The sequence below is a fragment of the Oncorhynchus tshawytscha genome, linkage group LG18, assembly GCF_018296145.1.
Source record: "Oncorhynchus tshawytscha isolate Ot180627B linkage group LG18, Otsh_v2.0, whole genome shotgun sequence".
NCBI lineage: Eukaryota > Metazoa > Chordata > Actinopteri > Salmoniformes > Salmonidae > Oncorhynchus > Oncorhynchus tshawytscha.
The window spans coordinates 10,601,126-10,615,757 of NC_056446.1; the positions used below are offsets into that span (position 1 = coordinate 10,601,126).

The following is a 14,632-nucleotide window of genomic DNA, read 5'->3' on the forward strand; positions in this document are numbered from 1 at the left end:
GTGATTTTAAAAAAATATATGGAGATATTCAAAACTATAAAATACTTCAAAGTCGTGACGGTTTGAGACAGTATACCTTCACATCACCTGATGACAGTGTCACAACAATTGTCTGGAGGCCTATCTCTCTTGTCATTAGGATCCAAACAGACCGTTCCCTCCTCTCTGGTCTCTTGGTTGAAATAATTCGTCTTTCACTTTGAGAGTGTGTCAGGTCAACAGGGGGATTGGAGCTTATTGTTTGAGCCGTGCTCGTCCCACAGATAAAGATGGGTATCAGAGCCACCTGTATCCTGAACTCCACAAAAAGGATCAGTAGCCATCTGCAGGACTAGACTCCAACAGCCTTGAGCTGTGTCAGGGATCTGTAGCTAGGCTAGGAACAAGAAGGGCTGGGGGGGGCATAGACATGATTATGTAAGAGTGGAAATTGGACTTAATTCTTTAGCAGCAACAGTCATTCAAGTTTCGTGAGCTCCTCTATGCTGTCTTCATTTTCCCATGGTTGATGTGCCACTCTCCGTAACATCCAAATGACATAATCGAGTTATATAGGCAGGGGCAAGCTCTCACAACTCACCTTATAAAACTATGGACGTGTAATAATGTAGAGATACGTGCACTATCGAAACAGCAACAACAAAAAAGGAACCTCTTCCTACAGCTGTTCTATATGTTGTGGAAAAGTCGATTCAAAGATCTAGGCAGAGACTATTTAAGGTACAATAGTAAATCTGTAATAGAAGCAGCTGCAGGGAGACCTGTCTCTGATTTACAGTCAGGGAAGAACTCACAGGGGAGATGGTTGCATGTCACTCATATAGAAGGAGGTGGTAGTAGTTGTTTTTATACAAGCAACATTAACAGACAACAATGGCCTTGTGTTGGGGTGCAGACATATAACAGGTGTCGGACTCTATGAAATGCAGTTCATCACAATTCAACACAGAACAGAGCATAGACCTTGAAAAGTTACAACAGCTCACCCCAATTTTGCCACCACATATATAAATAATGTCATTTAACAGGGTCAGATGCTGAGTTTGAGTTTTAAAAAAAATTCTTGCTCACAGGTAAAACTGAAGAAATGCCGAATTTACAATACTAATAATTACAAAACACTCATTTAAAAAACGTAACACATAATGCATGACATAAAAAGAATACAGAACACTTGAAACGTTACAGGACATTTTTCATGATGAAAATTGAAATATTAAAATGTGATTGTAAAAAAAAAGGATGCAGGCTGTTAATGACACACGGATTACCAGCCCCCAAAAACAAACAATGCAGTTGTAGTCATAACAATTTTTCTGTGTGTGTATGTGTGTGTGTGTATGTGTGTGTGTGTGTGTGTGTGTGTGTGTGTGTGTGTGTGTGTGTGTGTGTGTGTGTGTGTGTGTGTGTGTGTGTGTGTGTGTTTGTTGACTCTCCTTGGGGTTGCCTGGACCTGACACCAACACCTGCCGTACTGGAAAATGCCTGGAGGTTTGTTTGACTTGCCATGGGCAGCCGGAGGGAGTGGATGAGAGTGTGTTTACTTTTCTCCTCTTGTCTTTTTCTTAGAACGTTGAAGATAAGAGGCACGCGCTGTGCTGCACTCTGCTGTGGACTAAGCTGAAAGACTCTCTGTTCACTTTTCCTTTTTTTTCAGGAGGGATGGAGCCGATAAGTAGATGGAGGATGTGAATCGAAAAGAGAGGAAAGGAAATTGGGGGTGTGGCTGACAAGCAAAGGGCAGGTGTAACTTCCACCACCGTGTGTGTGTGTGTGTGTGTGTGTGTGTGTGTGTGTGTGTGTGTGTGTGTGTTAGGTTAAAAAACACACACACATACACACACACCCACATGTATGCCCTCACACACAGTAACACATCCAACCATGTAACACTACTCCCCAGGTCTGGCTAACCGCATTACACCGCGATGGATGTCTGATTACATCAGCTAAATTAAGTAACTCTGTGTTGCTTTCATGTGAGATATCGAGTCAGCTCACAGGAGAAAATAAAGGTGTATTTGAACAGGACCAGAGAGGAGTAGAACTGCCTTGGGATGCTGACTGTGAAGCCTCTGCAATGCACACTTAAAGACAACACACAATGCAATTGTAAACAAGACTGGGGTTTCAGCTCTGTGACACTTAACCCTTCCTTAATTACAGAGTCAGTAGTGCCAGGATACATATACTCCATGTCCCTGTTATATTAACACAGTCTCACTCCTCTCTCCTTCAATGGAGATCAGATTAGCTGTCATATTTGAATAGTAGACGTGTGACTAGTTGTAAATGCTACGGTTTTTATCTTTCCCCAAAGGTTTTTTTCTCCTTCTGTGTAGATGTAGACTGCGACAGACAGCTCTATTATAGTGCAGCAGCGGTCTGTAATGTTTGTGTGAAAGGCTTTATCTGGAGCTCTTATCTTTGGCCCGCTCCCCAGCTGCCTGCCATACACCTGTCTGTCTGTCAGACCCAGTGGGAGGAGGTGTGTGGATGGGGGGGGTGCAGGCTGTTGGCCAGGCCGTCGCTGTGTGAGGAGTGGGGTTTGGGGTTCAGGGGGAACTGAAGGAATGTGTTGTGATTAGTGAGAACATACTTTGTGATCACCGCAGGGCGTTTGTGAAGTGCAGTTGAGGACATTTCCTCGTCAGTGTTTTTTTTTTTTTTTAAAGAGAGTCCAAGAATTTTCAGCATGATTATGTGACGTTTTACCACGGCCGTCTTCTTGTTTCCTACATTACAGAATAATAGTGAAGACATCAAAACTATGAAATAACACATGTGGAATTGAGAGAATGCCAAGAGTGTGTAAAGCTGTCATCAAGGCAAAGGGTGGCTACTTTGAAGAATCTCAAATATAAAATATATTTTGATTTGTTTAACACTTTTTTGGTTACTACATGATTCCATATGTGTTATTTCATAGTGTTGATGTCTTCGCTATTATGCTACAATGTAAAAATGAAGAAAAACCCTTGAATGAGTAGGTGTGTCCAAACCTTTGACTGGTATCCATCATTTCAAAGCTCAGTGATTCACTCATAATGGTCCATTTCATAGAGAATGTTGCAAACTGGAGGACATGTAGGAAATTACTTTGAAGAGATGGTGATTGGGTCGAAACAGGCATTTGGCTATTGCTAAATTCAATATACGTGTCTTTAACTGCCACTTCCCGAAAGTGAGGCTCTTCCCACATGTCAACTCATTATTCTCAGCATCGGAAGCATCGTCATTCATCAAAGTTTGTGTGGCTATCATTCAACACTGCATCCTTGGAAATATTCTCCAGACTTAGAGGGAATTGTTGATATGTTGTCAATTTATTATTCTAGACCAAATTTTCTTCCCAAAATGCATTTTATGTACATGTCTTAGCATGTATTTTTTAGGCCAACTGTATATGCAAATATGTACATATTTCATTCAATATAAACTGATTTGCATATCCTATCATTAAAAAATGCAGAAAATTGTTAATACAAAAAATGATTATATTTGTGTCTACATTCAGCTGGTAAAAGTTGATTGTGACATGATTAAGTTTAAAAAAATCCTTATTATAGTATGGTGCCTGATCTTAATGTATACATTTTCTGTTTTTATCATCCAGCTCAAGTTTTTTTTGTCCAATCATTTTATAAGCTGAGGTTAGAAACAACCATAATAGGGCCATGCCTTAAGTTCCTGACCCATGCCACTCCCAGTGGCAATGACCATATGTGTGATTGACAGCATGTAGGCTTCTATCACAGGCAGCAGGTACTGTGTGAGGGTGTGGCTGGCCCAGCCATCACACCTTTCTACTCCTCCAGTGATCTGGTTGCCATGGAGAACCAGGTGCAGCCCAGGTGTGAAGCGTAGTGTGAGCTGTACAGACGTGCTCAGCTACTAAGACACACTGAGCCGGGGGGGCATTTTCTTACCCCCTTAGTTGCAATGTTAAATAGGTCCCCTTATTTCCTTTTTTAAAAACACTGTACTCAGTATCACTAAGCCAAATTACGATGTCATTGCATGATTATTAATGTGCTTTCTGAAAAGTGATACTTTTATAATTTTTATACTACAGCCATACTTAAATGGTAGAAAAAGAAAAGAATATAGACCTATTTCCTCTGTTTTAAGCAATCAACTCCAAACCAAAGTTGAAATGTGCAGACTGACTCAACTTAGTGTGCTTGGATTCAGAATTGTTATACAATTTATCCTTTTTAAAATAAAACCATTTGAAATTTGCATAAATTAACATGGGTTTGATTGAGAACCATAGGAGTACAGTGGTAGCTATTCAAAATACCCCTGCCAATTAAGCTACAAGATTTTAAAACATCCCTGCTCACATTCTCTAACACTTCTATAAACTATTACTAATTGTAATTTGCATAAATTAGCATACAACTTCAGAGAAACAATGCCAAGGAAGGTTATTATAATTTTTTGATTTTATATTAGTTTTTATTTCTATTCATTTTATTTGAAATGCTGTTTACTTTCAGTTTGTTTTCAGACCTGATTTGCTAGTTTGATTTAGTTTCAGTTGTATAAATAATGAAATAAAAAATCTATTTTATTATTTGGTGTCAGTTTTAGTTGTAGTGTTAGGGACAGAAATCATGACTGGGAGGCTAGAAGCCATTCGTGTCTTTCGGGATGTCACTTCTTGCAACTAGGAGGCAGTAATACATAAGGTGATGGGTCAGGTCATAGGTCAGGTCATAGGTTAGGTTTAAATTATAATGGTAATGTTCTTTTGCTCAGACGTTGCATGCATCAACCAATGGTTGCATGCTATGTCATCTAATGTGCAGTTTGGCACCAGATTGCTATAACATATGATGTGGTTAGCTGATATGTAAAATACCTATCCAGGCATTGAAAGATCTGGCATGCGTCAGGAACATACCCAATCTCAATGTGACTTGGATTGAAAAGGAATAGTGCAGAGACTGGTGCAAAAGAAATATGGCGTAAGGAAAATCTCTCTCGCCCATGTTTACACCAATCCAATGCTTTTTAACTTTAGTGGTACATGCAAGAAGAATCAAGTTAGTTACCTAGAAAATGTTTTCCGGTAAGCCAGTGATAGTGATTCACAAACTAGGCCTATTTGAAACATTGCTATTTCCTGGCCACATTTACCCCCCAGATTTGAGTTTGTTTTGGAGTCAAGGATAATAGTTTAATATAGTTTTAGTTTTTCAAGCAGGTTTGTTTTTTTGTGTTTTTTTTTCAGTTTACTACATTGTTTTTTCATGATTAGTGTTAGTTTTGATTTCAGCTTTAGTTTGCTATAATAACCTTGATGCCAACCACAAGAAGACCGTGGTAGACATTTTAAATGCTACTACTCTTGAACCATTTCAGCTTCAAACATTAAAACAACTTTAACATGTTCTAAACTAGAGCAATTATAACTATTAACATTAGCATAAAATAATAACCCACAATTAAAGTAACGCTTAAACCATTCAAGCTAGAGACACCAAACCAACTTTCACATGTTCCGGGCATGTTTCGGGCATGCTATGTATCAGTCAATCAAGCAATCAATCAATCTTTCCATCAACCTACTTTTTCAACTATAAAAGGTCACTACTATTACTACGGTAGTCACTACCACTGCTAGAACTTATTTCACAACCGTAAATACCTTAAAACAAGCTAGCAAGCACACATATTTTCTTTAGGAAATGTACTTGTATAGTAATATTTAAATGTCTGATAATATCTAAAACATGTATGTGACCTCTAAGTAGCCCTAGTAGTGACAGAACCTACTGTAGCACAGTATCCTCTCTCTCTAACTACCGTCTGCTGTGCTGATGGGATGCAGTGAATAAACATACAGTCCCCCGCAGTGGGGCCATCTCTGCTTCCTGTTGGTCTGCTCTGTGCTGCTAGGCTGCGATGGGATGTCGATAATGGAGGCTGCCTCTTGTGTGAAGACGATAGCCTGAGACCCAACGTCAGTGTAGTGAGGGGGAGCCTCAACAAACTCAAGTCAAGTGTCTGTCTTGCCACCTGCTAAACACCTGCAACTGCCCTGTGCTCCCTCACTGACTGACCATGCAGTGCCAAGTCGAGGCTGTGTCCATTTACTTACGGACAATAGTGACATGCACTACAATATGATGTTGACACCAGCACTATGGCTGCAAGGTCCTACCTAAGCTCGGGTCAGAAAACATAAATTAGTCCAAGTTAGTCAAACAATATGGATTTTTTTGCTTTTATTATTTGGACATTTAGCAAATACTGCAGAAACATACAAACGTGGTAAGAGCTTATAGATACAAAACAATCAGAGGGGAAAAAAATATGATTTTGCATTTAAGAGCATTGAAGAGAATGTTTTATAAGCTCATGGTCATTAGATTGTAGCCTACTTCACACATACACCATTCTCGGTTTCTATGTAAACTTGACATAAATAAGTAAAAATGATACTTTTGCTATGGCATGAAGAGATTCATTAATGAGTCACAAATAAATCACACAAAACAATAGTTTACATAAGATAAATTCAATAAATAAATAAATAAAAATCATGATGGTTTACTTGTAGTATATTGGCAATACAGTATGCAAATAACAGTAATGATACAATATCTGGCCAAGGATAAATAAGACATTAAAAACAATCATTATTCGACACATAAATTAAGGCAGTTTTACAGCAGGTGTGTACAAGAGCTCTAATCCAAGGCATTGATGGAAAACCTTTCAAATTGTATTATGTTCAGAGACAAAGCTAAACATGGAATGTCCACAGATTCACAAGCTATAATAAAGCTAATAGATACATTTCCAGCCTGTGAATTAAAAGGCAATTTTATGACAACGGTACAGCTAGGATATCCCTTTCTTAGGTCTAGAAGCTAATGCAAAAGCACTTGTGCAGAGATACTAGAAAAATAAGTTAACAGTCTAATGCTTTACTTTCTTTAGATCAACTAAGATGAGTCTGAAAAATATAGAATCCAAGCTCCAAACAGGATTTAAAATCCCCCTTTACTAAATGCACAGGCTGAGGATGGAGTCGAACTCACGCACATGACTTCCATGCGTACAGACACAGGTTCAACAGGCTGGGCGATTAACAGGCTGGGCGCACAGGCATCTGGAGGAGGATCACCTGCCTGTTTTCTGAGGGATGACATTTGTTGATGTGCCGTGTAAGTCCCGGTGAACTGTAGAACATGGCAGGGCAATATTTGCATGGGTAGACCTGCGAGGAGTGGAGGAGACGGATATGCCTTTCCTGATTGACTCTGTTGGGGAAGTTCTCTCCACAAACAGGGCACAGGTGGCACCCTGAGGAACTCAGATTCAGTGGTGCGTGGCTTGGAGTTTGGTCACTGGGCTTTCCCTCGCTTTGGGATGGTGGATAGGCATCGTGGTCCTCGCTGCTGGTGTTGTGGGAGGATGTGGCATGTTGAGATAGGATGTGCTTTCTCAGGTATGCCTGGCGTTTAAACTTTTTCCCACAGTGATGACAATCATAGAGACCCTCCTCTGATCCAACTGACCCCGACTCTGACAGCCCTGGGCTGGGTGTGTCTCTTTCGCTCCGGAGCTTTATTTCTTCAGACACAGCCTTATCAATCGCCGGCATCTTATCACTCTGGGATTTAATATTTTGCGCACCAGATATTGACGCTGTATTCTGTGGCTTTGGTTTGTGCCAGCGCCTGTGGGAGGCTAGGTTCGCCGGGCAGCTGAACACCTTATCGCATTCAGGGCATCTGTATTCAACTCTCACAATCCTGGAGCACTTGTGCTGGGCCAGCGCGAACGGGTTGCCATATGCTTCTCTGCACAGTTGACAGACGAACTCACCGAGGGGTTTGTCACCTGCTGCCGGCTGTGGTCTGGGTTTTTGGTCGACAGGCGCCTCTTTAATTTTGAGGCCAAGCACGGGTGATGTGGTCATCTCGTCTTCGAAGTGTAGTTTCCTGATAGCTTTGTTTTTTTTGGATGGAGGCTTGTTTTTACGCTCAGTGTCGCTTGAAGGCCTTTTGGTGCCATTCCCGGTGACAGCGGGTGGGATTGGGTTCGTGGTTGTCCCGGTCCGGTTGCTGTTACTGGTACCGATTTTTAGGTCCACTGGGGCAAAGAGATTATCTAAAGTGGTAAGCGCTGCAGGTGTGGGAAAGGATTCAGCAGACACAGGTGAGCCTAGATTTAAACGTCTCTCAAAATATGCCCGTTCATGGTCCTTACTGACGGGCCGGGTGGGGCTGTAGAGCGCCTGGTACAATGCCTCCGGGTTCCCAAACTGAACGGGTTTCGCGTCATGTCCGGGTGCCGCTGCTGTGGCTGATGCCTCGCAGAACACCGATGCTGCTGCTGAGCGCTCAGGGAAGGATGCGAGAGCCTCCGACTGTAGTGCGTCTTTTGGACTCTGTAAAGCGTGTATTTGTTGTCCCTGCTCCTCTTCGTCAGAGCGCACCCTGTAAGACACAGGGTTCGCTTTCTTGTTCCTTTTCACTAAAAACCCTCTTGGCATTTTTGCGGTGGACGGAACGAATAAGGCACTTTGGACCCACAGATGATGTTGAAATAAAATCCAGGTTCAGGTTATTATTGCAGACACATCGGACACTTTGATTTTCACCGTCCCCTGTTATTGATTCGTTCTCTTCCCGAGATGCTTTTACCACGACATAGCTGCACTCTTTTTAAGGAGACATGATGACATTGTTCTCGCCCCTTGTTGCCTCATCCCCAACCAATCAGATGAAACCAACATCCCAATGGATTTGCGAGTGGGTGGGGAGGGTGGAGAGGTGGGCTTGGTTTCGGGTGGAAATGTAGGAGGATTTGCAGATTTCTAAACAGATGTACCTGAGTTTGTATTATATTACTATGTGCTCATTGCCCCCTCCCTCCTCCCTCCCTATCCCGTTAAAGGCACACGCCGGGACCCTCCTTTTTTACGGTCTGATGAGTTTGTATAGAAATGCACACGTGCCTCGGCTTTGTGTCTCCTTTGGGGGGGGGGCTCTGATCTGCCAAAAAGGAGACGTCCGTCACTACACAACAACCATCAGAATCTAAAATCCAAATTAGGTAGGGGTGCCTGATTAACGGACAATGACAAAGATTCCGGGGTTGGTGTTGTTTATTAGTAGGCCCTACTCTATTAGTAGGCCCTACTCTATTAGTAGGCCCTACTCTATTAGTAGGCCCTACTCTATTAGTAGGCCCTACTCTATTAGTAGGCCCTACTCAAAATATTATCTTCAGTGCAGACACACGCACACACACAATGTTGAGTGGCATGTTTTAGTCTGCTTCAATTGCATCCATATTCAACCTTATTCGAGGCTAAACCGTTTCGGCCAATTATTTATTGGCAACCTATATTCAAACAAGTTGTATAGATTAGGCTATCCCATAAAAACACACAAAGCCCAAACAAGCAAATATTTATTGGCAACCTATATTCAAACAAGTTGTATAGATTAGGCTATCCCATAAAAACACACAAAGCCCAAACAAGCAAATATATATATATTTTTTTTTAAGCAGCGACAAAGAAACATTTTAAGGCATTCATAGCGACATGTGTTGGATACGACAGTTGAACTCGGGACATATGAAGCAGTCATTTTACGCATACATAATTAACAAAAGGGGTTTCCTGTTTTGCATTACAATGGCCGCGCTTGTGCAAGCTGTAGGCCTATACCGCTTGTGATTGAAAGGAAATTGCACGGTAAAATGGGCCCCAAAAGCAATCTGGCCAAGAGATACTGTCGGCGCGTGCTGTGCGTAATCAGTGCAGTTTGGACAAAGCGGACGGTCTCTAAATGGGCCAAACCATGATTATCTCTCCGTTAAAACAGTCAAACCCAATTCCTTCAGGGTCAAATCATATCCCATCTCTAAAATATAGCTTAGGCTACCCACCACCATTGCGATGAATGAGAAGATTTGTCTAGTTTGGTTAATGCGACAAGATGTAATTCCATTGTGCCATAAACCACATGTCTAGCAAGTGTTTTCGTGTCTATTTCGATGACACACTGTTGACATAATTTCACCCAATAATATTGGTTTTGTATGCAATGGAATTGGTTATTGAAATGGCCTAGACCTCACCCGTTGTTAATAGGCCTAAATATGTATAGGCTACAACAACAAAAACTCGGTCAAAGTCATCTGAAATGGAACTACGTGAAATGATCAATTCAGAAAAAGCAAATATGTCGGAGGCAAAAGCTCCTTTGAGTATTAAGTGTAGGCCTTCGACAACATAATTATCAAATAGGCCTAATGACATCACACAAATGAGCTACGAATTAAAACAATCACACACATTTGGAAGATTTCATTTAGTTAAGAAAAGGCTAGGCCCATATGATGCAAAAAACAACAACATTTCATTGGAAAAACTCTTAAAGTGTTTGGAAAATGTTTATAGGTCTACATTGCCCTCCTCTGTAAAAAATTGTTCACATTAAAACTGGCGAATCAAGATACGACACAATTCATTGGGTGTCATTGGAGCCGTGTCATTTTATAAATTAATATATTCTCGTTCTCCCCATTAACGTTTATCTTTCCGAGCTATGTGATAAACGCGTGAACGACTCAAAACACTGAGGCGCGTGTGCGGCTATTTGTTTGGTGGCGTGTGCTGCGCAAAGAGAGGCAGTGAAGATTTCAGGCACATTACCATACAGCTGTAGAATATAGAACCCCCTCCTCGCCATCACACTTTCATCTCCAGGCCTAGGTCAGGTCCTTATCAGTCATTCCAATTACCTTTCCAGTCACAAATTCGAGTAGGCCTAGCCTATTCAAGGCGAATTTCAGAAGGAAAAAAAACTGTTGACTTGTTGTGAGAAAGCTGAATTTGACAATTCCTTGTCACTTTTTTACATTTTTTTATTTTTTACTTAAAGAGAATATTTATTTTAGGATTCTGTTTTGTTTTCTCTGGGGTAGATGTAAATAGAAAACGCAAATCTGTCTCCCTCAAGTTAGTATGAAATGTTATGTTTATATGGTATCTATTAATTTATGGATATCCATAATCCATTTCATATGATACAGTATGTTACTAATTATGATTTGTATGATATGTTACGAATTGCAATTACTACAATATGTTACCAATTTGCAATATGTATGACATGTTACAAATTCATTTTTTTGTGGCTAACGTTGGCTAGGTGGACATTATATAAGGGTTAAGGTTAGGCGTCAGGGTTAGCTAACATGCCAAATAGTTGTCCTTGATGTGATTTGAACAAACAACCTTTGGGTTGCTAAACTTTCACGTTATACACCCACCCATCCCCCCGACAAACATCCCACATTCAAACCTGCACTTGATTCCATTTCCTGCTCAAAGTCCGCAAAGTGATCATGATATATTGCCAAGCACCATTTCTCCTTGAAATAACTACAAAACTACGCACGCACACAGGCACGCACCCAGATCGTATAGCTTAACATGTCCACACACACACACACACACACACACACACACACACACACACACACACACACACACACACACACACACACACACACACACACACACACAGTTAGTGCTTCATCTAATAACCCCCAACAACAGCAGCAGCAACATGGTCAATCAATTATTTTACCGGTTCATGATGTGTTCAGTCAGCTCCAATAATGACATTGAGAGTGGCCTTATTCAGAGCCATGACAAGGTCCAGTGAAAAATCCAGATTTAATATGTGTTACAGAGCCTTATGACCACTGCAGGGTGGCTAAGCCATTGTCTCCTCCATAGAGCAGAAAAGCAGATTAGGGACCTGCATAAACAGATTAGACCCAGGGACAATGGCTCCTATATCTGGGGGTCGCTTGTGTTGAAACATCAGAAATGAGGTCACCCACACACAGATCTTCAAATTCTAGCCAACCAGGAAACACTGACAGGGGATAATATCTGAGAGAGCTGCCTACTTCAAGAGGCTGATTTATACAACTAATAAAGACAAGCATTGCTTTACGACTCCCTATACCATACTTGTCTGTAAACATTTGAAATGTAACTATATCTTTCCAGTGACCTGAACACCCCCACTTCCTCCCTCTCCTCTCTGTCATGTAAACAGCCCCAGCAGCTACCTGTAGAGGTCATGAACCAGGCCTTCATCAAACCGGGAACACAGGTGGTTGAGCAACAGCTCATGTTTTCCATAGAGACACATGTAGTTGGACACGGGGAGAGGCTTCAGTGACAAACAAGTGATGGTCTCCACCATGTCATACTAGTTCAGGTGCAGGTGGAAGTAGTTGCCAGTCTCTATTCGGCCCTGGGGAAAATAGGAAGGATCAGATAGATTCCCATGTTGCTGTTAATAGCACAACTTGTATGAGAATTTCAAAAGATGATCCCTATCCTTTTCATATCTCTTACTAAAATGTTCCAATGATCAAAGTAATTGAGAGAGAAATCATAGATCTTACTTTGCAAAAGGAGCAGTCGAATTACGTCACAAAGAGAAATGCATACCGATGTGCGAAAAAAATATTGAGCCATGCACTTTCTAGTGAGCATTCTCTGGAGTGATGACGCTTCACCAACGGACAAATCCAACGGACAAATCTGGGTTTGGCGAATGCCAGGAGTACGCTACCTACCCGAATGCATAGTACCAACTGTAAAGTTTGGTGGATGAGGAATAATGGTCTGGGGCTGTTTTTCATGGTTTGGACAAGGCCCCTTAGTTCCAGTGAAAGGAAATCTTAACTCTACAGCATACAATGACATTCTAGATGATTCTGTGCTTCCATCTTTGTGGCAACAGTTTGGGGAAGGCCCTTCCCTGTTTCAGCATGACAATGCCCCCGTGCACAAAGCGAGGTCCATACAGGAATGGTTGAGTGGCTCAATGGAAGTCCCAGCAGCAATGTTCCAACATCTAGTGGAAAGCCTTCCTAGAAGAGTGGAATTTGTTATAGCAGCAAAGGGGGGACCAACTCCATATTAATACCCATGATTTTGGAATGAGATGTTTGACGAGCAGGTGTCCACATACTTATGGTCATGTAGTGTACCTAATTAGTTTAATATTCCCAAAAGCAAATTGTAATAATGAATAATAATATTAGTAATAATAATAAAACAAATAATAATACTGACAATAATAATAACTTGGAACTTAGTAACTTGATGAGCAATAAATAGTTACAGTATGCATTTTCAAATGAACAGAATTGTGTATGTGTGGATGACTACCACTGCGGAACAGAAAATGCTTTAGAATTGCCTGGTGATGATATTGAATTTTATATTGAATTTCTACCACAAAAAAAATGTAAAAAGCTATTTCATTCATTCGAAAAAAGAGAAGTGATTGTATTGTAAACACACTGCTTGACATAACCTTGTTTACCATGTGACTAACCTAATGCAGAATAGGTCAATGTTGTTTGATTATCAAACACAGTATAATGCCAAAGAACTGAGTAGCTCAGAGATTCCATTACCAGGGAACAATGGAACAATGCATAAAAATGTGGAATACAGTCTCCTGAACAGACGTTGCATAACAGGATAGACAATGTGCTAATGTGTGTTTTTCAATACATCAACACAGTGACAGAAAAAAAGTACAATTAGTTCTAATCAGAATTATGACTCAATCAGGGCCTCGTATCCCAGAGCCTTTGTAGCATTAAGATAATTGTTAGAACCTTCTTACGATGTATCTTTAGTAGCTGAAGCATTTCCTAGAGCCTTTGTTAGTAACGCGGCTCTTAAAAACGCACATCTTGACCACTCATAGAGCATCGTTAGATGTTTTTTTTTTGCCCTTCCTCATCACATTAGTCACAGATATCCTCTAAACATAGCCTAAACACCTTGATTCTATCCGTCTGACCGTGACTGCCGATAACTTACAATAACAAAAATACAAAGTCGCTAAAGTATTTGAAATTGTTACAAAAACAAGTGAAGGATAAAATGATTCTTCAAATGAAAACTGAGATGACTCTATTAAAAGATACATGGGCTACATGGGCCTATATCAGCTCTCTCATATTGAAATCAATTTCATGGTCAATCAATTGAGTTCTATTTTGCGTCTAGGCTGTCTCTAATATTTCGCTCAATGTGTTCCATGATATGAGACAAATCAAATCGTCACATGCGCCGAATACATCAGATGTAGACCTTTCAGTGAAATGCTTACTTACAAGCCCTTTAACCAACAATGCAGTTTTAGGAAAAAAACTTTTTTTAAAGTAAAAGAGATAAGAATAACAAATTATTAAAGAGCAGCAGTAAATAACAATAGCGGGGTGATATACAGGGGGTACCGGTACAGAGTCAATGTGCAGGGGTACCGGTGTCGAGGTAATTGAGGTACTATGTACATGTAGGAAGAGTTATTAAAGTTACAATGCATAGATAATAAACAGAGAGTAGCAAATAGTCTGGGTAGCCATTTGATTAGCTGTTCAGGAGTCTTATGGATTGGGGGTAGAAGCTATTTAGGAGCTTCTTGGACCTAGACCTGGCGCTCCAGTACCACTTGCCGTGCGGTAGCAGAGAGAACAGTCTATGACTAGGGTGGCTGGAGTCTTTGACAATTTTTAGGGCCTTCCTCTGACACCGCCAGGTATAGAG

The 14,632-nt window shown here is 40.8% G+C and overlaps 1 protein-coding gene and 1 pseudogene across 1 annotated transcript; both read right to left on the minus strand.

The window, feature by feature from the left end:
- Positions 1–6,221: 6,221 nt before the first annotated feature.
- insm1a (insulinoma-associated 1a) lies at positions 6,222–8,729 on the minus strand. Its single transcript, XM_024377775.2, has one exon. The coding sequence runs from the start codon at positions 8,513–8,515 to the stop codon at positions 7,103–7,105; it is 1,413 nt and encodes a 470-aa protein (XP_024233543.1). The 5' UTR covers positions 8,516–8,729; the 3' UTR covers positions 6,222–7,102.
- Positions 8,730–11,298: 2,569 nt separating this feature from the next.
- LOC112217318 overlaps positions 11,299–14,632 on the minus strand; it is a 34,753-nt pseudogene continuing 31,419 nt past the window's right edge.